Genomic DNA, 25,614 nt, shown 5'->3' on the forward strand with positions numbered 1-25,614 from the left:
AAGTCATAGGGTCAGATCTTCAGCTGTTTGCCATAGCTCCATTGACTTCAGCGGAGCTATGCTGATTTACACTAGCTGATTTGAAGTTATTTAAATCATAGTTTAAAGTACAGCTTTATAGTGCTAATCTTCACACTATGTCATATAAAAGCAACACCTACGTATCAAAAGCTAGTAAGATTCTGGCCTCTAATGTACACTTAGATATTCAAACCATAAGATAGTTTCCAATAATAGATCACAGGTAAAAAGACAGTTATGTCAAAATTATTTTTACTATACTGCACTTGTTTCACAAAAATTGAAGTTAGCAGGACAAGATTTTAAATAGCTCAAGAGGGATTTCCTCATTTCCCACCACAGGGTAAAATTTCATATATGTTATATTAGTACTTGATTAGCATTTTGCAGTAATCATATCTAACATAAAGCCAGTGACAGTTGATGGCATACCATCTTTCCTCACATCCACACAATGGTAAAGAATATCACAATTATGGGGAAGACTGGAACAGTATGCCATTTACATAATTGTTGGTTTCCCATTTTCTTTCATACCAAGCCTCAGAATTTCTTAGTCTGACTTACCTCAGAAGGCAGCCTCCTTTTCAAGTTACAGTAAAAAAATTAAAATACCCATGTCCCTATTCCATCTGCAGCACAAAGATGATTTTATCTACTCCACAAAAAAAAAAAAGTTTTCAATATAACAAGAGCTTAAAACACTTAGGTGATGGACACATGACACTGATGTCCTTTATACTGGTTTGCACATGGATGTAATATGCTGGATGTAGCTGCCTGCAGTAGGCACTATTATATAATCTTATCACTAGGTGGCAGGGGACCTGGAAATAGCCCATTTGTATGAAGCAAAAGGCTAAATACAATTAATTTAATTAATTAATTTAATTAAATAAGTTAATTAATAAAATTAACTGGAACTGCAGACACAATTTTTAAATGAGTGAACTCCTGGTGTTCTGAGGAATTTAAGTGTGTGCGGCCCCTTAGTGGTGTAATCCTGCTAAGGAAGCTAACCCCCTGGGTTAGATGCTAAAACCAAATCTCTTTGGTGGGGCAGAGGGTGGCACAGTTTCATGGACTGCTGAAGTCGGACAGGTCTATTGTTTCGACTGAAGCCGGAACTGTAATCTCTTGTCACATGTCTGTTCTACATTTACAACAGAATAAACCAGTTTACACTGATGTACGTGTCATGAGTCAGCTTCCTTGGGATGAAAATGTTATAGCTACATAACCTTAGAAGAAATAATGAAATCTGTAATTATATTGATCTGTGAGCTGATCTTATTATTAAAACAGTATTTTTAAAGCAGAGATCAATTACTGTTTCCCAAGCTTAAAGTAATCAGCAAGACCACTTACCATCTGGAAGCTTCTGGTAGAATGAAACTCGCACTGCATCATATCAAAGAATATTGGGATTGTAGCTTTTCGAAGTTCAGTTTCAGGAATTAGTGTCATTTCTAAGATAGGCCCCACCATTTCTGGGATGAACTTGATCTTATGTTGACCTTTGGAGAGGGTGGAGAAATGAACACAGTTAATGAACAGCCACTGACTTTGCTTTAAGATTATCTTAACAAATGCTACAGTAATAAACCCACCAATACCATGAGCATAAGATGGTACTTCTATTTTTTTAGTCTGTTCATTAATTGCAATTTATATCCTGATTTAAGTCACTAACCCTCAGAAAAAGATGTGAAATATGTTTTAATGCTGAGAATAAAAATTATTGAAGAACTGTTCAATCAAAAAGCCAAAGCACAGCAGACTTTATTTCCACAAATGAACCACATTTATACCATGCACACTGAACATTAAGGATTTGAACTGCATCACGTAGATAAGAGGGAAGAAGGATAAAAGCATATCAGTTGTATTAAATGATTTAAAAATCCATACCTCTCCCAATGCACACAATGGTCTCTGTGTCATTCCATCAAGATGTCCTTATGATTGTATACTTGCAGCCTCAAGATATGAAACAGATCTAAGCTAGAACTATAATATGTCATCTTTCTTTTAGAGTTGGTTTGACTAGCAAAGTTTATTCTACATTCAGGGTCAATAATTATCACCACCATTTCCTCCTCTCTCTGGCCCCACACATGCACAACAAGAATTCCAACTTAAGAGTAAATTATATATTATTAGAAATTGGACTGTTGAACTATAAACATCTAGAGCAGTTATTGTGTGCAACACCAGTGAATAATGTAAACAGTACAGATAACTTAAAACTATGAATTATCTATTGAGTTAAGGGCAGGGGAAGAATAATCTGAGATACAAGAGAGCTTTGGGAGCTCTCGACAGATAACTAGATTAGGTTAGAAATACAAATGGACTTCCATGTTAGGACCAGACTTCCTCGGGTGAACATGGAAAGTCATTTAGATCCCCCAGCCCTTAGATTTCTCATGTATACAGTAAGAAAAATAATAATCTAACTCAAATAAACGTTGCCAAACTTAATCTCTTTAATATATGCAAATTACTGGGAGATTCCTGTATAGAAGATGCTACAGAATATAGAACATAAGAACTCTATATAGCATGGATGCAAATAAGCATATGCATTTTCAATTGTTTCTGAAATTTCAAATGCAATAGACAACCAATGTCTAACAGCGTACAGATCTAAACGCTTCTGTTTGTAAGACTACTGCAGCAACAACTAAGATAGTGCTCATTACCAATTTCATTTTCAGTGGAAACATTAACATAATATCAATCAAAAATAATCAAAAAGAAAGTCCTGTACTAGCAAAATATTGTCATAATTATATACTTTTCCCGCAACAATAACAGTATTTAAGCTGCTTCACTTGCTTTCTTGGTTTAGAGTTTTAACTATGTCCAATGATATAATACTAGAAACCTACTATGAGGTGCTTACCATAGGCTAGCATTCAATAAAAACTGAAATATATGACTGCCAATTTGGAATGTTGTTAAGGAATATGCCACAACAGCTGTAAAGCTTTCCTTTCCTTTTTCTTTCTTTTCTTTTTAATGCTATTACATTGAGCCTCTCAGGTGACAGTTTTCTTATATTAAGCCTGAAAAGTGTCAGACCCAGTATTTCAGTATTTCAGAAAACAAATGATACTGAGACAAAGTTATTCATCAGGCACAACATCAATGTCATAAAGTTCTCTGTCACAAGAGGTTTTTTATTGCTCTGAAGTTAGGGATACACACTGGAAAATAAGTATTAACTTTAGAGATCCAGATGTAAAAAATAACAAATTTTAAAGTACAACACATTTTTAATCTTTGATTCTTCACCATAGATGGGGTGGTTTCTAGCATGTGACATTCAAGAGAATAATTTGGGGGATTAGAGAGTAAGAATGATTAGTAGAAAAATGTTAGAATCACTCGCATATTACATTGTATAGGCCTACTGTCTGAAACCTATTTAGCTCTTCCCCTCAGCAGAGTATGTAGGTGGCTCCTACTAGAATTTACACAACACTGCCTGAATGGAAAAAAAAAACAAGTAATATAATCTATGGGAAATGTGGAATTAGCAGCCTTCCTGTTTACAACATTAAGTATATTGTTTCACAAATCAGTGCTGCATTTACCTATAAAGAATAGTCTTAAACATAAAGGGGGAGAAGATTACAAAAGGTGAGGTCAGTGCAGATAAAAATGCTATGGAATATCGACCACTATCCAACATCTACTTTATGAGAGGAGTAATATGCATTTAAGTGCATCTATTAAGCAGTGCCGTGGTAATGAAGTTTGGTGCCTAGGGCAAAGCCTGCAGCAGCAACCCTCCCTCGCCCACTCACAGATCCAGGGGGCACACGCCTCACCATGCTTGCCCGTGAGTGTACACAGTGGCAGGAGCCTCCCCTGTGTCCCCCCCCTCGCCCCCCTCAAATGAGCCACTTGCGGCTCCATCCTGTGCCCTGCCCTGGCTGGGCAGTGCCTGTTCTCAACCATTCGTGGCACCCGACGAGGTTGCCCCGCTCATCCTCCTTGCTACGGCATTGCTGTTAAGATTCCAGCAAACACATCAAAAGGATGCTGTTATAAATCTTTCACTGACATCCTTCAAACCATAACAAAAGTCACATGACATATACGATACACTTTAGTGATATACTGATATGCACATGTGTATTTGCCATGATGACATGATCTAATTCAATGTTGTGCCACAGTATAAAATGTTACAGGCAAAATACACAAAGAAACGATCTTATTCTGGGGCCTGACGGCATCTATTCCAGCTGTCTGTCATATAAAGAACATCCTGATAAACAACTGAACAATAAATTCACATTTTTCTCCTGGAGTGTGGGAGCTCCCACGCACAGATTCAAAATGTGACAGGTTTGGAAGAAAATTTAGGACTCTGTCTTTTGCAAGGCTGTGAAATGTGCAGCTTCTTTAAAAGCTATAGGTGGAACAGCATTTGTTCTTTATAAATATATGTAAAATTTCTCTTTATTTTGGCATTTGCCTTGCCATAGTATGCACTGCTTCTTTTAAAAGGCTTTCAGCAGAATACCATATGATAGATAACATAATTAAAAGCACCAAAACCAAGATATGTCATATATTAAATAATGTGTGATTTTCCTCTTCTCCCCAACACTTCCTACATTTTAATTTGGGTCACAAAAATCATTAAATAATTTTCTAGCAATTTCATATCTCACTTGGGTCATATCTGAGCATGCATGGCTAATTCAGAAAATGATAAAAGTAATGATTTCTATTTATGAGAGACCCAAAGATCAGATCTATTTTTGACCTTGACCTTCCCTGCAACATCTTTACATCTTTTCTTACACTGAATAACAGAGTGAACTGTTGAACCTAATTTATTGTAGGGGAATGCAAGGATAATACTAATTTTAAATGATCCCAGGAAGTTTTGAAAAATAAGCCTAGCTTATTCACACTTAGACAATAAAAATATTTTCATTATATTTTTCTTCCCTATCATAAACTTTACATCAGCTTTGCAATCATGTCTACGTTCAATATATAAGTATTCCAATCCTTAAAAACCATGTCAGAATGAATCAGTATTAAAATCTACTTATACTATGTATTTGCTTGATTACATGATTGTCTTCCAACACTTTCATGTGTTATTTGATTGCCTAGGCTTTTAAGCTGAAGGCCAGGACCACCTATTCATTTGTGTCGTATCTACCCTATGAAGTGCCAACCCTGCTTGAGACTTCTAGACACCAGGGCTAGGGATAGACATCACACATAAACTTGTCTAAGTGATCAGAAACTGGTTTAAACCTGTAACAGAACAGACATTCAGTGCACATAAATCAGTCTGAAAATGGCTGAAACTGGTTTGAGATAAGCCTGGTTGAATGTAGTATCAGACTTAGCCAATTTGGGTCAAACTAGTTTATGCAATGTCTGTCCCAGACCCCTTCCTGGTTTAAGATAAATCAGAGTCCTCCAGTATCCCAAATGCTTTGCTACTCTGGGCAGGGCTCTTCTCTCTGCTCCAGCCCATCATGGCTAGCCCCTCCCCTCTACTCCCTGGCTATAGCTCCGGCAGAGACTGCAGGTACAGCAGGGTCTGCCTAGCTTCCTCCTGCCCCTCCCCACTCAAGCAGGGATTCCCCCTCCCTTCTGCCTTACACCGACACCTCTCAGCATTAGCTAGCAGACCACATTGCTACGATCCATGCTGTGGCAGATGGGACAAAGGCAGACAACACAGTGTTGGCTTAGGGCTTTTTGGAGCTAATCAACAGGTATCTGGTAATGTCCCTCCATTTCTTCCTCGGAAAAAGTTATTTAAGAAGAGTTTGAACTAATGAGAGAGGCTGTTGTTTTGTTTGATGGGTTGACAAATGCTAACAACTTCCTGTGTAACTCCCTGCTGTGAACTCAATGCTCTGTTATCAACAGTGGGGGAGGGGGGAACCTCTCCCTAATCAGAGCGTCCTGCCAGAGCCTGGCCATGCCCCACCTCAGCTCAGCACTTTGGAAGAGAAGGGAGGGCTGCTCTAGCACCCCCCAGCTTCTAGCCTGAGTCACTGCAGGCATGTGCCTGCATTTCTTCAGTCCAGAGTGGACATCTGTACAGTTACAAACTGGTTTAGCCTAGCCAGGTTTAGACTAACCTGCAAAGATTGAATCAATTCAGGCTCAGGCTTTTTGAATGTCTATCCCTACCTTAACAGAGTAGTGATGATAGTATGTTATAAACATGAGGTACTAGAGGTGCACTGATACATCAGTCCCATATCAGAGCGGCACCAGTATAAAGAAAATTGACAGTATTGGCAATCGGCTTTTTTTTGGCTGATGTGGCTGATAATGTTGTCAGTAAATGTCCTTGGCATGCACAGCCACAGTGCAGCAAGCAGGCAGCCAGGAGCTCAGCCCCGCAGCATGGAGAGCAGCCAGGTCCAGTTGGTAAGTCTGATGTGGGGAGGGGGAAGGGAAGTGGAGTAGGGGAGCAGACTGAGGCCACAGCAGTGAGGGAAGGGGTGGGGCTAGGGCAGGGCATAGGATGGAGCTGTGAACAGTTCATCTGCAGTGTGGGGACAGATCAAGATGCACCAAAAATGAAATACTTTTCACAAATAATTCAGAAAGGGAACATTTAAAAAAATGTTTTAATTTCCAAAAGTACTTTCTTGCCTCTCACATATTTCCTAGACCATCATGGCTATATCACTTCAACACTACTGGAAACCTGTAACTTTCCTAAGACAACAAAAGCAGCTCTGTATAAATAGAGTAGGATTACAACCTTAAAAAAATATTCTGGCTAGGGACAGAAGTTACACATTAACCAGTTTAAGTGCTTGGAAACCAGTTCAATCTGTAACAATAGAAGTTCAGTGTACGTAAACTGCTTCCAAAATGGCCAAAACTGATTTAAGATAAACCTGGGTGGATGTAGTATCAGATTTAACTGATTTAGGTTAAATCAGTTTATTGAACTTCTGTGCCAGATCTCCTCCAGGTTCAAGTTAACTCACATTCCCCCAATATCCAAAGATACTTTGCACCTCCTCTGCAAACCCTCCTGCAGGGTGGGCAGGCTAGCCTTGTCCCAAGATCCCTGCTCCAGCTGAGCAGGGAGGTGTGCTTTAACTCCCCCCAGCTTCTGGCCTGGGCCACTACATTTGGTTGCATGATTGCATTTCCGGAATAAGAAGTAACTTTCTGTTCATTTGCCTATCAGTTCAATCTATACAGCTTAGACTAACCTGCAACGATTGAACTGATTCAGCCTCAGGCTTTTTGAGTGCCTGTACTTAGCCCAGAAGTTCAGCACACATAACTGCTTTCAAAATGGTGGAACTTGGTTTAAGATAAAATTGGCTGGATGCAGTATCAGACTTTACTGATTTAGGTTAAAGTGGTTTATAGACATTCTTCCCAGATCCCCTCCCAACTCAAATTAACTCAGAGTCCCCCAGCCTCCCGGAATACTTTGCAGCCCTGGGCTGTGCTACTGGCTCCAGCAGAGAAGGGCTGGCCCTGACCCCAGCTGTCACCAAACTGAGGCATTAAAGCTTCTGCTCCCTAGCCTGCTTCCTGCCTGCGTCTGTCAGACCAGGGGGATGCGTGGAAGAAGAATGGACCCTCTGGCTGCCCTAGCCCCAGTCTGTGCAGCTCAAGGAGAGGGAAATTCCTGGCTTAGCCCTGACTCATTCTTGCATGCCTGGCTCAGAGAGGCGGGGGTGGAGGGGGAGGTATGCATCCCACTGGCCTCACAGGCCCCCTAGTTGGGGTCTGCCTGGTATAGGCATGGAAAGTCCTCAATGGGGGGCCTTTCACCAACCCAGAGTCCAGTAAGCAGGGCTGGTATCAGTTCAGGTCTGTCCCTTCTGTAGCCACCCAACTGCATTCCCTGCCTCATCCCTCCGTTTCTCAATGGCGGACAGCCGGGGAGGGAGTGGGACTGAGCTGATCCCAGCCCAGATCACTAGGCTTTAGGGTAGGAAACCCCCCTGCTGGAGGCATTTCCCTCTGCACTGAGCAGTTCCCAGCTGGGGGAGGGCTGGTGCTGGGCTGGTGGGGTGTGTGGCCTCCCTCGCTCCACTGCCTCTTGGAGGCAGGTGGCTGGGGAAGGGTTGGGGTGATCCCAGCTTGCTAGGCTGCAGATGGAACAAGTGTTCAGAATGGAAGCTACTTGCAATTAGAACTATGGAGCAGATAGCAAACTTCATGAATCAAAATATAAAGCTTTGGACTATCCTGTTCAAAATTATAAACAACTAATTTAATCAAACTGAAATAAAACTGCATCACTCACCAAATCATTCCACCTCCCTCTATATAGCCCTAAAGAAAACAAATGCTGGAAAAATCAAGCATCTCATACTAACTGAGAATGCCAACAGACCTGGGATCAGTCAGATTTCAGCGGTAATAAAGGAGTGTGAATTCAGCTCCCTCCCTTTTAATTTAGCTCAAGAGCCCCAGTGACCAAAACTGCTGCAGTTTCATAAAGGGACAGAGGCATATCACTCGGGTAGCCCAAAAAGTAAACAAATTGCCAGTCAAAATTTATACAGACCCTCAACAAGGGAGCTGACTTAAGCAAAAAATAGTCCTAGGCCATTATAAATATCTGAAATCTTTTAAAATTTGCACATAGCTATTGTGTAGTGACCCGGAAACCCCCCCCCCCAATTATAATTGTCACTGCATTTGTAATAGAGAGGGCAAAAAAGTGGGTATTTCTAGTACTCCTGCAATTCTTTCAACCATTCAAATGATCTTTTTGCATTTGCCCTGACCCACTTTTTATCTAGGAACACAAATTAGGCCACATGTGTTTTGCACCTGCAGAACTTTTTCTTTTGTTCTTGGTTACGGTGTTCCAAAACTCGATAATCCATAACCCAAATGTAGATACTATGCATTAAACTCAATATTTGGCATCAGAAACTGAGAAGATAAAATGGGGAATTTTCAGGTATAGCTTTGTCCTTTCATTCGTAAACCATAAGTCACAGTGACTTAGTTTTATCATACTTTGTACATAGTGACAGATAATATCATGAAGTTAATATACCTTCTAAGATACAAAGATATCAATAATAACAGGTATCCATTTATTAGTAATGGCTGTTCAGTATTCTTAATTCATATTCTGACATGCACACAACTGATGCAGAACCCAGAATATAAGTATTTACCAGAATAATTTTCTACTTGTAGAAAATGGAGTTGGCATGAGTGAATTATCTTCAACGGTGGGTGCAAAATCCTGTTGGGAATTGACTCTAGTCTCCTACCTGCCAGCCACCTTTCTCCTTCCTCTTTTATTGAGGAGAAGCAGTTTATTAAAACCCTTAACCCGTGAAATTTGAGAATTGATCCTACCACTATGGTCTTGAGTACTATCTTGTGCTCAGGACCAAGCAGATTGCAAACACTAGGACTAGGGACAGACATTACACATAAACCGGTGTAAGTGATCAGAAACTGGTTTAAACCTGTAACAGAATGGATGTTCAGTGCATATAAAACAGTTTGAAAATGGCTTAAACCAGTTTGAGATAAACAAACCTGTTGAATGTAGTATCAGACTTAACTGATTTTGCTCAAACTAGTTTATGCAATGTCTGTCCCAGACCCCTTGTTGGTTTAAGATAAACCAGACACCCCCAGCATCCCAGCATGCTCCCTGGCTGGGTGGGGCTCTCTGCTCCACAGCAGAGCTAACCCCTCCCCTCTGTTCTCTAGCCTGAGCAGGGGTGGGGTGTGGCCAGAGGTAGCCTGCAATGGCCCCTGAGGCAAAGGGGCAGAAAGTGGGGTTAATTTCTTCCTCCATCCCCTCAGACCACAGCTGAGGTTTGCTAGCCCGGCTGCACCTCTGTGACTTGCCTGCAGCCAGGCCAATGTGGTGCCTATCTTCAAGAAAGGGAGAAAAGATGATCCAGGAAACTAAAGGCCAATCAGTTTGACCTCAATCCCTGGAAAGATCATGGAAAAAATTATCAAATAAACCATTATTGACAAGCTAACAGAAGGCAACATTCTGAGAGACTGCCAGCACAGGTTTGTTGCGGGTAGGTCTCGTCTGGCCAATCTAATTTCCTTCTATGATCAGGTGACTTCACCTGGACAATGGGGAAGAGGTTGATATCATATATTTGGACTTTAAAAAAGCCTTTGACCTGGTGTTCCATGATGGCCTCCAAGAAAAAATGGACAACTGCGGCCTTGACTACCCTACAGTCTGATGGCTGGGGAACTGGCTCTGAGGTCGAACCCAGAGAGAGGTAGTTGATGGAACTGAATCAACATGGCACTCAGTGACCGGTGGTGTTCTCCAAGGCTGTGTTCTCAGACCTGCACTCTTCATTGTCTTCATAAAAGATCTGGACTCTGGTGTCAGAAGCAGACTGGCCAAGTTCGCTGATGACACCAAACTTTGGGAAAGAGAGTGTCCACACTTGAGGATAGGCTAGTGATCCAGGCTGACCTCAATAGGCTTGCAAGGTGGGTACTGAAAACCTGATGGCATTCAATACAGAGAAATGCAAGGTGCTCCACCTCAGAGGAAAAACAACTCGCATCACACTTACAGGCTTGGCAGTGCCACACTTGCTAGCACCATGGCCGAAAGAGACTTGGGGGTTATGACTGACCACAAGATGAATATGAGCCACCAAGGTGATGCTGCAGCCGGTAAAGTGAACAAAACTCTGGCTTGCATCTACTGATGCATCTCAAGAAAGACCCAGGATGTCATGCTCCCACTGTACTTGACCTTGGCGAGATTGTAGCTGGAGTACTGCATCCAATTCTGGGCTCCACAATTCAGGAAGGATGTGGAGAAGCTTGAAAGAGTCCAGAGGAGAGCCATGCTCATGATCAGAGGGCAAGAGAACAGGCCTTATGAAGAGAGACTGCGAGCCATGGGACTCTTCAGCCTGGAGAAGCACAGACTCAGGGGTGACTTGGTGGCAGCCTATAAGTACATAAGGGATGTGCATCAGGATCTGGGGGAACGCCACTTCACCAGGGCACCCCAAGGGAAGATAAGGTCTAATGGTCACAAACTCCTGCAAGACCGTTTTAGACTGGACATAAGGAAAAAATTTACTATCCGAGACCCCAAGGCCTGGAATAGACTCCCCCCAGAGGTGGTGCAAGCACCTACTCCAGACACTTTCAAGAAACATTTGGATGCTTATCTTGCTGGGATCCTTTGACCCTAGCTGACTTCCTGCCCCTGAGGCAGGGGCCTGGACCCTATGATCTTATGAGGTCCCTTCCAGCCTTAATGTCTATGAAATTTATGAAATAACCAAACCCCAAACCCCCCCCCCCCTTTTTTTTTTGCAAAAATCTAGTTGGTCTAATAAAAGATATCACCTCTGTCACAGGCCCTGATTCCTTTTGGCTGTAAGGAGACACTCAGGAGTACATAAAATTTATGCAAAGCTTTCTCTTCCTGGTTCACATTTTAAGTTAGACTAAGTTGTGTATGCTGTGTTTTACAGGGCTGTATTTTAGCTTAGGCAAATATTTTTTATAGTTCTCTGATGTATATGCTTGAGCCTGCAAATTGCTGTGTTCAATACATGCTTGCTTCAAAGGACTTTTTCCCCACACCCACTCCTCAGTCTGGCAGCAGCTGCCCCGCTCCTCCCCCCCTGCTAGCCCCTGCTGGTGCCTGGCCATGCTCCCTCCATTCCAGCAGGGAGGGGTGAGAGCCTTGGAAGGCATCACTCTTCCCACCCTTTGGCAGTGGCTGCCAGGTGTGCTCTAGCGCCCCCCCGCTTCTAGCTGGAGCCACTGCAGGCATGTACTGAACGTCTATCCGCTTGCAAACCAGCTTAGACTAACCTGCAAAGACTGAAATAATTCAGGCTTAGGCTTTGCTTTTTGAATGTCTGTCCCTAACCTAAATAACCAAAGCCTATCAGTAGTACAGACTAGAACAAAACAATTCTATTTTCAGGTGACATCTGAAGTTTCAAAACTGGGTTTCATTCCCCAACCAGATGAAAACAAAACCTTCTTGTATGTATATCTACTTTTATTCATCCATCCATTCTAGTGATTAGGGCAATGTGGGAGACCCAGGTTAAAGTCCCTGCTCTTCCTGATTAAGAGAAGTTTTTTGTCCCAGATGACTCCAATTCAGGCAAAGAAGAAAAGAAATTCTGCTGCCTTAACCAGCAAGATCATAGAGGCTGATAAACTCTTCTTCCAAACTTCAAAACAAAGAAATCTCTTTGAGAAAGTTACTTAAAACTGAAAAGTTTCAATGAAATAACATTTTCAAAGGAGTTCAAACCAGCTGTAAACCTCATAACACTTCTATGAGGGAAGTAAGGTTCATATTACCCATCTGTCATGTGATTCGCTTAAAGCACAAGGAAAATACATGGCTTGACAGACATCACCGGGAGTCAGCAAAAAGTTCCAAACTGGAGGCCCCACTATTTTCATTTAAAAGAAGGGGAAAAAAATGAGTAAGTGAGCTCTTGGTCAACAGGGATTGTACATGGTGCGAACATATGGGCAAAGGATTACTGAAATAATCTGATATTTGGAGAATCTGGATGCATTTACGTATATACTTTTAAATGTTCCCTTTTATTTTTATAAATTCCTGGGGAGCAAAGGAGGCTTAAATATTGGCACAGCAATAGATGCTAGATACATTAATAAAATTAGTAATAGATAAATAAATAGCTTTGGGCCTGGAACAGTGAAAGAAGATTTCAGGGATAACTGACAGAATGGGTTCCAGGGCTGAGCTTTGCTGACCTGACATAAGGGCATGTAATATTGATTTTGCTATCTGTCTGTCAAGTCGCATATCATTGTGTACTCTGCTTTATTCTGGTCTCCAGCCACTAATTCACTAAAGACATCTTTAAAAGAGAGAATTCAGCTGCTCTCAATAAAGCTTCTTTTTGGGAAATGGAAACTCTTCCATGTCATATAAATATATACACTCACAATCCCTCTTTTTGAATATATATATTTGTATGTGTGTGTACATACACACATATATATATACTATGGGGAGAATACACACACACACATTTTCTCCCCATAATCTACATATGTGTGTGTGTCTGCATGTACACATACATCACATACACACATCACACACACATATATATAGACCACATACAGGAGTTATACTTCAACCAGGAAAACAGAGTCTCTTGGCAGAAACCAGGTGTGTACAGGCATTTTTTCAGTTTATTCTGAGGGAAAGCATGCTCCCTCCAGGAGAAAGATCTCCCAGGTGTCAATCTGAATTGATCTCCTTTGCAAGAGGAAATTTCCTGTAGGAAAGAATGCTCATATGCCCCCACCAGTCTGGTCTGATGTGGTCTGGTCTGGTCATGGACTGGAACAGCGAGGCAAAGTGGAACAGTTTGAGAAGGGAGTGGAGCAGCTGCTCCTTGCCAGCTCCTTCCTCCATTCCACTCCGCAGACCACTTGCTCCCTTTCTCTGCTTCTGCTACTGGGAACAGAGCAGAAGCAAACACTCTTTGTCCTCCCAGACAGGACATTTCTCAGAAATCTCTACCAGTAGAAATGAACACCTCTTTGTGGCCATAGAAAGTCAGTGTATATGTGAAATATATCCAACACTGTATACATTCAGTGTGTGCACATGTGTGTAGACATTGATTTTTTTTTTTAAGTTTCAGCTATATCTGAGAATGAAGCCATTAAAAGAGATTTTCAGTGCTAATTTGAAGAAAATTCAGAAAATTTTCTGAGGAACTTCGATGCATGGTAGCGGTTATTAGGGGCCCATTAATTTTCTAACAATCACAAATGTATTCTCTGAGTTTCTCTGCTAATTCTCCTGGATCATTTTGAAGTCATAACACAGAAATGATCATCATCCTTCTGCTCTGTGTGCATATGAATCATACTACAGTCTCCAATGACAGCACCATACAGTGATACAAAGATAAAAAAAAAAAAACCTGAACCATGGCTATTAGTTCTGTACCATCCAACCTCATCCTGGTAAGAGGTAGAAGTACTGTGAAAAGTACAGTATATGATCATGTGATAAAAGTCTACTTTTATGTATCTGTTGGTAAAGGATTAAGATTGTATACAACCATTTCTACTGATACTACCTATCAGTCTTCACTTTGTAACCTTGCCATTTCTTTACAGGAAAGATTTCTTTTTTTAATGTAACATAGTATATATAAATATGGTATTGATATATACACACAAAGAATGGAGGGTCAACATTTTTAGTATTCTGTCTACTCACCAAGGTTATACCACATGTCTCTGATCTCAAAACCAATTTGTCTCCTCATGTCACCATACCTATGAAAAAACAAGACAGACACCATATCTTTCTTTATAAAACACCAAGAAACAAAACACACAAGAAATCAGAAGTTGTTTAGAATTAAAAAATATGCTATTTGACCCTCTCAGAAAAGGTACTCAATACCTACTTATTACTAATAACATAACACTGTTTGTCTAGTACTCTAAAATATTTATCATCAATTAAGCTTTGAAGCACCTCTAACGCACCTATTTTTAGAGCAGTGTAAATTCAAGAGGTTAAATGGCTTGTTCGAACTAAGGGCCTTGTTATACCTTATATTGAAAGCCACACAAATGTTCATCAGCTTAGTGTTGTTCAGCTTAGCGGAGCAGTCACACTGGAGCAAAAAACCTGTTCTGACTGCCCCTCACTTCCACAGCTGTGACTTGCCACTAGAGCACCGGTTTTCAACGGGTGGTCCGCAGACTGCTTGGTGTCTGCAGACTACGTCTAGTAGGTCTGTGAAAGATGACTGATCAATCAAAAGTATGTGAATACCTACACTTACAATTAAAAGCAGTCCACACCTCCATCTGACATTTTTTGGGGGTCCACAAATGAAAAAGGTGGAAAATCACTATATTAGAGGCTTGGTGAGTAGGGGCAGGACTAGGAGCTAGGGGAAGGACAGAGATGCTTGGGTCCTCCACTGTGCCTTTGCATCCCTGATCACTCAGCTGCCTCCTGAGATGCTGAAGGCACCTAGGATCGATTTGGGCAGAAAAGCTGTGGAAAGTGGCCACAAATTATGGAACAGGAGCAAAATTAGGAAGATTACAGATAATTCTCCCTTGGCATTGTGTACTGTTAAATCAAATAACAAGTGCTTTAAACCACTTAAAAGGTGTTAACATGCGGCCAGTACAGGTGTTAAGACATGGCTGGGCAATTATTTGGGCCTAAGGGCCACATAGGGATCTTTGATGAGCTGTCATGGGCTTGGTCAGCATCCCTTGCTTCATGCAACAACTGACCAAACCTCCCTATGTGGGACGGGGCCACAAGTGGGCAGGAGCAATAGTGGGGAGCAAGACAGTGGGTGAGACCAGGATCATGGAGCCAAATTGTGGGGCAGTGACAGTATGGGACTGGAGCCGGGCTGTGATCTGCTCCCTGAAAACCTTTGCCATGTGAGGGGAGGGGAGGTGTATGTTGGGGGAGGAGCATGGGGCATGTGAGCATGTGTGTGTGAGGAGGTGCTGCCTGGGTGTTAGGTCCCTGGAGCCAGCTGGGGGTGAGGAGAGGAAGGAGGGGGTAGGGGGGGGGTGTGCAGCATAGCTTACCCAGGCGGTATGGTCTGCAACTGCCCCTGTGGCACTCTGCATGGGGCTGAACCCCACCCAGGGCAGCTTTCACTGCACTCCTGCCTGCACCTGCTAGCCTGGCCCTAGCCAATACGCCCAGCTTCCAGCAGGGCTGCTACCAGTGTGGCTGCATCCAGCCAGGTGCTCCTACCCCTGCTGCACTGCTCCAGGCAGGGAGGAAGGTTCAGCCAGGTGGGGAGGAAACCTCAGCTGGGCAGCTCCTGCCCCAGCATGCAAGGCTCTGGCTCCAGCTCCCAGCTGCCTTCCACCTGCCAGGCAGTGGCCGCTCATTGCACCAGCAGGCAGAGTGGGTGGAAGGCAGCTTGGAGCTGGATCCCCACATGCTGGGGCAGAATCTGCCCAGCTAAAACTTCCTCCCTGCCCAGGGTGGTGCACAGCAGGGGTAGGAGTGGGAGGAGGAGCCACAGCTGGAGGTGAGGGGAGCTGAGCAGCACCTGGCCACCTGCAGCCACCCCAGAAGGTGCACAGGCTGGCTGGGGCCAGTACCGCAGGCAGAAAGCATGGCACTGCCTACCCCAGATGGGACTTGGCCCCATGCAGAGCACCGTGGCGGCAGCTGCAGGGCACATCTAGTCAATTGGTGGGCACCCCCTTCAGGCCGCGTCCAGTCAGTTGCTAGGGCAGATCTGGTCCGTGGGCTGTGTTTTGCCCACCCCTAGGTTAAGAGCTCCAGAAGCCACTTAAAGTTGCTGTGTAACAGGGCTGTAATAAGTACAGAGCATCACCAGGAAACTCTTGACTCCCAGGACTGTGTTCTGATCTCTATGCAACTTACTCTCCTTCAGAGGCAATAAGAGTTTTACTCTATACTGCACCATCTACAAAAGGCAGCAAAGATGTTATTCACCCATGGGAATTTCTCTGCCATGTCTGCAGATTATGCAACTGTCCTGTGGGCACAAGGGGATAGTTGTGTAAATTAATGAGAATATTTTCCAGTTTTTTCCACAGACTAATGGCTGGAAAAATCATACTGAGGAGCTTTATGGCCTAAGGGGGATTTTATTTATATATATATATATATATATATATATATATATATATATATAGTTAGTATAGCATTGTCCTAGAAAATGAAATGCAAAACACCTCACACCACCTTGTACATTGAAGTCACCAGCACAAGCCCAGAATGGATAGGGATTTTTGGATTTGCTCTTTACTGAATCACAGCCCAATGAGATTCTAATGCAAGGGAGGGTGAAATACAGCCCATTGGCCAGATCTGACTTGCCAAGAAGGATTTTGTTCAGCCTGCAGCAGGTCCTTTGGTCCTGCCCAGCCCAGGCACAGAGGACAGCCCAGGCTGTGGTACATGCAGCCAGTTCTGCCACCCCTGGGGATGCAGGAGGGGTGGCGTCTTGTGGCAGTCAGACTCACTTCCCTGCAAAGGTGTTTCCTTATGGTTTGCGCAGGACATGACCAGACACCCCGGTGAATTTGCCTCACACTCACCGCCCAGGGTGGGACCTGTGTGGCCAGGTACCTGGAATGGGACTGCAGGCTGGTTGGGAGCAGTGCTTGGGAGCAGGATGGGCAGGCAGGCTAGGATCCTGGGTTGGAATTGATGACAGTGCAGGGTCAAGGCACAGCCATGATCCACCGTACACACGGCCCTGCAATGGGTGCAGGTCCCGTGGGCAGGGGAGTGCAGGAAGCAGATTACAGCTCTGTCCTGATCCCAACCCATACTGTTACCACCCCAAGATCCCAAACCTGACCCTGGGCACAGTTCATGGTCGACCCACAGCCCTATTCTGTCCACCTGGCCACATGCCCTGCCCACAGGTCACAGATGGTTTCCATGCAGACCCCAGGATTATAGGGCAGAAAGAGCGTGGGGTTGGGGTCAGAGCCAAGCAGTGATCCACTCCATGCAGTCCTGTCTGCAGAGCTGATGCCTGTTGCAGGAGCATGCAGGCAGCAGATCATGGCTATAGTTTCATAGTTGGTAGGACCAGAAGGGACCTACGCAGATCATCAAGTCCGACCCCCTGCCATGGCAGGAAAAAGTACTGGGGTTAAACGACCCCAACAAGGTGTTCGTCTAACCTCCTCTTAAAGACCACCGGGGTAGGAGCCAGCACCACTTTGCTTGGAAGTTGGTTCCAGATCCTAGCCACCCTGACTGTGAAGTAGCGCCTCCTCATGTCTAGTCTGAATCTACCCTCTGCCAGCTTGTGACCGTTATTTCTAGTCACTCCTGGTAGTGCTCAGGGAAACAGGGACTCCCCCAATGCCTGCTGGTCCCCTCTGACTAGTTTGTAACAGGCCACTAGATCCCCTCTCATCCTTCTCTTGTGGAGGCTGAACAGGTTCAGGTCCCTTAGCCTCTCCTCGTAGGGCCTGCCCTGCTGCCCCCTGATCATGCGGGTGGCCCTCCTCTGGACCCTCTCAATGCTGTCCACGTCCCTCCTGAAGTGTGGCGCCCAGAACTGGACGCAGTACTCCAACTGTGGCCTGACCAGTACTGCACAGAGGGGGAGGATCACCTCCTTGGACCTGCTTGAGATGCATCTGTGGATGCATGACAAGGTGACGTTGGCCTTCCTGACCGCGTCCCCACACTGTTGGCACATGTTCATTTTGGCATCAATAATGACTCCAAGAATCATCCTTTTCTGCCTCTGCACTGTGAGAAGGGAGTTCCCCAGCCTGTAAGTATGGGCTAGTTCTTCCTCCCCAGGTGCAGCACCTTGCACTTGTCAGTGTTGAAACCCATCCTGTTCTCATCTGCCCACTCCTGTAACCTTTCTAAGTCTAATTGCAGCCTATTCCTCCCTTCTAGTGTGCCCACATTCCCCCCACATCTTAGAGTCATCAGCAAATTTGAATACAGTGGTTTTTAACCCATCATCCAAGTCACTGATGACGATGTTGTACAACGTGGGTCCGAGGACCGAGCCCTATGTTCTGTGCTCGGTCGGCATGGGGTTGCAGGTGGGTACGGAGCAGCATTCAGGAGTGGGACAGTTAGGTGGGAGGGGTTGGGATCATGGGTGGTGAAAACATGGGGCCAGAGCAAAGCCGTGATCCACTGCTCGCATGCCCCGTGATTGGCACCGGTTGTGTAGAGAGAGGCTTGCAGGAATAAGATTGCGGCTCTGTCCTGGGCTCCATGCTGTAACTGCCTTGTGATCCTGAAGTCTGCATAGAAATTAGACAAGACACACATGGGTAGGGCACATGTCAGGTGCCAGGATGGGGCCACTTAGGGAGTTCTGGTGAGTTGTTGCATGGGGGTGGAGGATGTGCTGACCCAGCCTATGACAGCACACCAAAACTACCTATGTGGCCCTCAGGCCCAAATAATTGCTCGACCCTGCTCTAATGCTTACCTGGGGCAAAGCTACTATATTTTCTTGCACAAGTTGTGCCCCAGAACATAATGTAAATCTTGCTTTTGAAAGAATGCAGAAGAAAAGATTTTTCCAGAGTTATGGCAGCACAGAGCTGGGACAGAGCCTAATCTTTAGCTGACTCACCCCTTCCCCCTTTCCTGTTTAACTAGAGCTGAAACCCTATCTGCCGCTGAAGGCAGGTCTCCATCACTGGCTATATGATTTTGAAAAGAGCTAAAGAGTCTCCAACACTGTGAAATAGGAGGAGAAAAACCAGGAGCAGGTAGAAAGTAGTAAAATTGCCATGAGATAGGTCATCTCAATTAGTGGGACATCAAGACGATTAAAAAGGAGATGCAATTTTTATCACTTGTGCAGTGCACAACAATGAGCTATTAAGCCAAATGACTCCCTGTGGCAGGGCACTGTAGGTGCCTGACACTTTAAGGGTCTAGCCAAGCTGCCAGCAGGTGCCTGATTGTGGCAGCCATTTTAAATTGCTGGCTACCTTTATAACTGCATTAGTTCCCTGCTGGCAGAGAAGGCAGCAACATCGCCTGACTGCAAGGCTGCTGGTATTATCCTGGAGGTAAGGGAGGAGCTGTAGGCGAATGGCTAGGAGGCTCCTGGTCCTGGGAATGACCAAAAACTGCACCCTGCCAAGACTGGGTGGCCTGGTGGGGCTCTCAGTGGTGCAGGAGTCCTTAGGAAATGCCAGGTCAGTGATCACCCTGGTGAAAGGTGAGTAGGGGCACCTTAACCCCAGCCGTCACCTTTGGGTGGGTTAGAAATAACATCTAAGGCCAAGCACAATGACCTGCTTCTCCGGGGGGGGGGGGGGGCGTAAGATTCCCCGGTGAGACCCTGGAGCCCCAGTTGTGGTGTGAGTGAGGGGAATAAGATCAAAGAAAGGAGTAGAGGCCAGGTAAGCTTCAGGAAGTACCTGAGCCAGTTGGGGAGAGACCCTGCAGGGCCAGGCATGCTCCCCAGAGCACCTGAGCTGGGAATGGGGAACCCCACTCCATGAAAGTGCAGCCAGGAGTCAAAGACCCTGCTGAGGGACTCGACTGGTCAATGCTGGGGCCAGGACCTAAGGGTGAAAAGGGCCAGGGGCCCACTGCAAGGGACGCCCATGATGAGTGAAGGAGCTCGGGGTCCTGAATGGGCGTGAGATGGAGCCAGGGCTTACGGAAGCCAAAGGTCCCCATGGTTGGGGGCCACAGCTAATGGGCAAAGACGAGGGTCCAACTAACTGCCTGAGATGCCATCTGCGAGGCTTGGGCAGCGGTGCAGGGGTCGTACAGAGCCGCGGACACCCCCTAAAATCAGGATGCAACAATGGGCAGCCTCCTGCCTTATTTAACAACTTATTAATTACCAACAAGGTGTGATGGGCGAGACAGGTGGGCAGTGTGCCCAGAGGCAGGTGGGGAAGCTAGCTGCGGCTAGCAGGGGATGCCTACCTCACCACACTCCCTCAGCTGCCTGAATCATAATGTCACAGCTGCTGCACTGTGGAGCAAGAATTAACGCATGGTGCATCTATCGTGGGAAGAAAATCAGCTTGTCAGCTTAATACATGCAATTAAGCATGTACATACATGCTATTTTGAGAGGCTGATATTTGAGGAAATAGTGCGTGTTTCACATGAGAAAATACTGTAGTTCAAATAATGCTCTATTCTTGTATAAGAGTGTGCACCATTTCACCCTGTCTGTGGCACATGAGGATGCACTTAAACAAGTCTAGTGGCACTAACCCTTCACATCTCACTCCATTACTCACTACTCATGAAACTATCATTCTACATGGCACACGTACACAGGAACTCAGACTTGGGCCTGAAATCAATGGAAAATTTCCTGCTGATTTCACTAAGAGATACTGCATTCTTAGAATATTCATTTTTTAAGTCATTGCTTTGTGTTACCAAAAAAGTTACAAATTCTTTGCAACTTACAATGGATTTCCATAGCATTGGATTAAAAAAAAACACTGTGTCTTTAAAAATTCTGATACTATCTAACACTTAAATTAAAAAATAAAAACCTTAGAAGTTCAATAACAATTATAAGTCAAGATAAAATAATTATTAAAACTCAAAAAGGGGAGAGGGTTGGTACTGGATTAAATGATTGTTTATATCCCAGTAGATTAGAAGTGGTATTTATTTCTCATACAAATAAAATGTTACACTTCAAGAGCCATGTCTTTATTGCTTTCTGAGTAATTTATCTTCTCAGTTATTGCCTTAAAAAAATCTGATTACATTAAAAATATTCAATTTATACACCCATTATCTGGGAGTTTTAACAAGTTGGCAAACTATAATAATTAGCCTTACCCCAAGAACTGGTCAGACCTGGAGAGCATAGTGATAGTCTTTTCATTCCTCACTTGCATAGAGGGTGCACAGTCCTATTCACAGTCTCTTCTCCTGATTCCTGAAGGAATCATGATATCCTTCTGAAGAATCCCTTTGTTGGGGGTCTATCACAAACTCAATAGGCTTTTTACTTCAATAGGCACTTATTTGTCCAATTTCACTAATAAGGAAGATCTTAAAGGCAGAGGACCCACACTGTTAAACTGACTACCTTAAGGGGCAGCCAGTGGATCCTGAGCTCCTGAATCCAAGGTTGAGGAGAGAATACCAAACTGCCACATGAAACAAGGGATCACAGTGCTTGCTAGACATCAGAAAGTAATGTTGGAGATGCCTATTTCTATATCATTAATGCAAACTCAGACTGTTAAATTCCCTTAGGTAGCTTTGAAGCTTCTGTACTGTGATCTGAAGAACCTTTTTTGGGGAGTCAAATAGATTATTACTGTGATTAGGTGCTTCAAATTATGGGCCTGCATTCTGTTCAGTAACATATTTAGTTTGTTTGCCATATCATCAACAAAAGATATGCAGCTTGCAATATTTAGCCAAGGTGCTTAGCTAAAGCTAACTTGGGATAATGGTAGAGAACAGCTAGAAATAAAATGTTTTTATAACATTTCTGGAGATGATCATCATTAAGTGACTGCAATATTATCCTACCAGGAACTCTTTTAGCTCTTTATTTTGAAACTACCTCATGTATACTACCCCATTTCAATTCCATCTTGCTCAAAAATAAAACGGAAGTCTGTCAGTTTTCCCTATAATTTGTAAATCTAATAAAAAAATTGATGTGGCATCAAAGCAATGGATTTTATTTTCATTTGTAAATTGATATTCTTGATGTGAAGGCTGTAGAATAATCTGCAGGTACTTACCATACTCTGTATTTACCTCAGGTACAAAATTCTGAGCTGTCCCGAGAACTTAATCTCACAGGACTTGTAAATATTCCTCTTTCATCAGGAAACTCTGACATTCAGATGTGCAACCATTAGAATGCAGAGAGATTTAAAATGCTGTTTTAGTGGTCAAGTAAAGCAAAGATTTCAAAGCAACAGCCTGAAACATCACAGAGAAACGAAGCAGTTTCACAGGCAAGATTTAGTTCCCCCAAAAAGTACGATTGATATTTTTCTCATGTTGAAATAAAGTTTCAGTCTTAAAATATAGGAGTAACTTTTTCATTCCAATGATGAACTCTGCCTCTTGCCTTACAACACTTCTGGATGTCAGATGCCATATGACTCTAGAATTTAGATTAAGAGACTATCCCTAGTGGCAGTGGGATAGAAAGAAAGGAAAATGGAAAGCTCCAGTTTGATAGGGTTATGGTTGGACACAGCAAAGATGGCAAAAAAGGCCATTTCAGCCATTTGAGCTGTTCCTTCCTTTCTGCTTCCAGGTTTCTCTATGGGTACTAAAAACAAGTTTTTTGGTAGTGTTTTACTCCCTTCAACCAGAGGACACAACCCACAGTGTAATTTTTCAGGCTTCAGTTAGTCACAGCTTATTGGTTAGCACTGTAACAAAGTAAGCCAAGTTTTAACAATGCCAAAAAGATGCGTAGTTAACAGGATACAGGGTGCATCTACATGGTCAATTAGTATGGTGCCACAAATTCTGGCACTATTTGCGGCAGAGTTAACAGCTTCTGGGTGAAGCGTCTACACATGCACCCAGGACTGCAGCAGTCTGAACTGGAGTAGAGGAGCCCTGGACCACCAGCAAGCTCAGGGGGTCAGCCCCAGGCTCCAGGTCATGGTATTGGGCAGTGGAGGGGCTGACTGGGGCATGAGAGTGCCCAAAGACAGGGCCTGTGTGACATGGTGGCAGGCAGGGACCTGGGCTGACTGGGCACAATTTACACCCAGGTCAGTTTACACTTGCATTTAGATGCAGTTATTTTTGTCTCTGCAAGACGGTACTGCCCCCAACAGTATTATTATGGCAAAAATTAGTTTGCTGTGGTCTAATAGCATCTCATGTGTAGACTATGATGCTTTACAGCACAGCAAATTAGTGTACTGCGTAGTTAGGCACACATGTAGGTGCACCCACAGAGTAATACAGAAGACTACAGGCTGCTGAGGTACCCACAGAGTAATACAGAAGACTTAGGGAACTACACTTAGACCTTCCTAGCTCCTGGGCACTCAGTGAAATATTCTGACTGAACATTTAAATGATTGTCTACACAAATTTATAAAAATATTTTGACTTTAAACATATCCACATGCAATGTTTTAAGATTATGAAACAATTTTTTTACTTTCTGCATCTTACTCATTCAGTGACAGGTTATACTACACTGGAACTCAATGGAACTGAAGAAGAAATACATACAGTGGACAAATCCTTCATGCTTTCAAATATTTTCAGTCTTTCCCTTTTGACAGATTTTATTTACTGTGGAATTTAGAATATAATCCAGACAGTTCAAATTCCCTGTCCAGAGGTAGGCAATGTAATCCCCTTTAACCAGGAAACCATACAAGTCTGCAGCTATACAAAAAACATTCTTCAGAGATATCACAGTGAAACTGACTGTAGTTATGAAGATTCACTCTAAAAGGCCTTAAGGGATTAGGCAATAAAGAATAAATGTAAAATGAGATTAGAATAAGCACAAAGCTAAAATGGCTTGAAAAATCTAGTCTTATAATATGTTAATGCTTCTGAAAAGTCTTGACTCTGTGAACGTACTGTAGCATAAACCATTGCCTTCATCTGTAATGAATCCTGTAATTTAGATCTTGATTCAAGGGCAGGAACATATACAATTCTTGATTCATGTTTTTAAAACCAACCTTTCATTATATCATGATTGCATCTCAATTTCAATGGATTTAGCTAAGAAACTAAACTAAAATTATGTTAATAGGCCCTCAAGTTCTTGTCCATGATTTTATCATCAGGAATAAAACTTACTTGTTAAGTATTTTGGTTCTTTTAGCACTTGAAAAATTCTCCAGTTGTAAAGACTCTTGTGTCAGGAAAGCAACAGCCAGGTGGAAGTAGTTGTTCCAAAGCTGAAAGCCACAAGCGACAAGAATAAATAGTATTAAATCTTGAAATGTTTTTCTGCACATCTAGAAAATGTCTTAGAAGTATCTAATGTATGCATATATTTTTGAAAGCACTCCATATAAATTACTGGGCTTCATAAATAAATAATAAAAAGTATACGTGTTTATTTGGTTACAAACAGAAATAAGTTTCTATGCAAATTTAGCAGAGAGTCCAAGCTCTTGGCAAGATGCCAACAGGTCTCCCAGGGCTATAAAGGTTGCTTCGATAGGTATAAAAGGGAATGTACTTATTCTATGCAGTGTCAGATGAAATGCAGAACTTACATATTAGAAATATATGTTGCTGCTATTCTGTAAATATATCTAATAGCTTTAAAAAGTCTACCACCATAAAAGAAACCTCTAGGTGACACACAAAGTCATTAGTACAGCAGATACTAGACTGAAGTACATCAGAGCAACAGTTTGTAGAAGAGTGAGGGAAAGAATCTGGTTATATATTATCAGTTCTATGACATGGCCCCAAACTCAACCTTACATAAAGAAACTGCCATCATGTTGTTACAAGTAGGAACATTCATTGACACAGGGTCTTTATTAGATCTTATTCCACTAAAAGGCCAGCAAAGGAAAGCACTACTCAGGCACAACCCTCTACCTGTTTTCCAAAAGATATTCCCTACAGCTAGGGAGAGACATTACACATAACCTGGTTTAAGTGATCAGAAACTGATTTAAACCCGTAACAGAATAGACATTCGGTGCACACAAACCAGTTTCAAAATGGCTGAAACCTGGTTGAATGTAGAATCAGACTTAACTGATTGAGCTCAAACCCAGTTTATGCAATGTCTGTCCCAGACCCGTTCCTGGTTGAAGTTAAACTAGAGTCCCCCAGCATTCAGGTATGCCCTCTGGGCTGGGCTCTCTGCTCCAGCAGAGCAGCGCTGGCCCCGCTCCTCTGCTCCCCAGCCGGAGCAGGAACAGGCAGGGGAGGGGGTCTGGCCAGAGAGGGGTTTAATTACCCCCTCCCTGTCCCACCAAGGACCCGAGCCAGGTCTGCAGGGAACTCCCCCTTCACTGTTAGAGCAGCAGGGCCGGCATGGCCCCTGAGGCAGAGGGGGCAGAGAAGGGGGTTATTCCCTGCTTTATCCCCAATGCCCCCAGGGGACCGCAGTCAGG

The 25,614-nt window shown here is 43.5% G+C and overlaps 1 protein-coding gene across 4 annotated transcripts in view; it reads right to left on the reverse strand.

The window, feature by feature from the left end:
• Window positions 1-25,614, reverse strand: part of DOCK1 (dedicator of cytokinesis 1) — a 555,371-nt gene that overhangs the window by 142,875 nt on the left and 386,882 nt on the right. For all 4 annotated transcript variants that reach the window (XM_059730036.1, XM_006259204.4, XM_014611383.3 and 1 more), the window contains 3 exons: window positions 24,332-24,432; window positions 14,276-14,334; window positions 1,390-1,538 (listed from right to left, as the gene is read on the reverse strand). In XM_059730036.1, the coding sequence (XP_059586019.1) occupies window positions 1,390-1,538; window positions 14,276-14,334; window positions 24,332-24,432 (309 nt within the window). The remainder of the gene's footprint in view (window positions 1-1,389; window positions 1,539-14,275; window positions 14,335-24,331; window positions 24,433-25,614) is intronic.

The sequence above is a fragment of the Alligator mississippiensis genome, chromosome 6, assembly GCF_030867095.1.
Source record: "Alligator mississippiensis isolate rAllMis1 chromosome 6, rAllMis1, whole genome shotgun sequence".
Lineage (NCBI taxonomy): Eukaryota > Metazoa > Chordata > Crocodylia > Alligatoridae > Alligator > Alligator mississippiensis.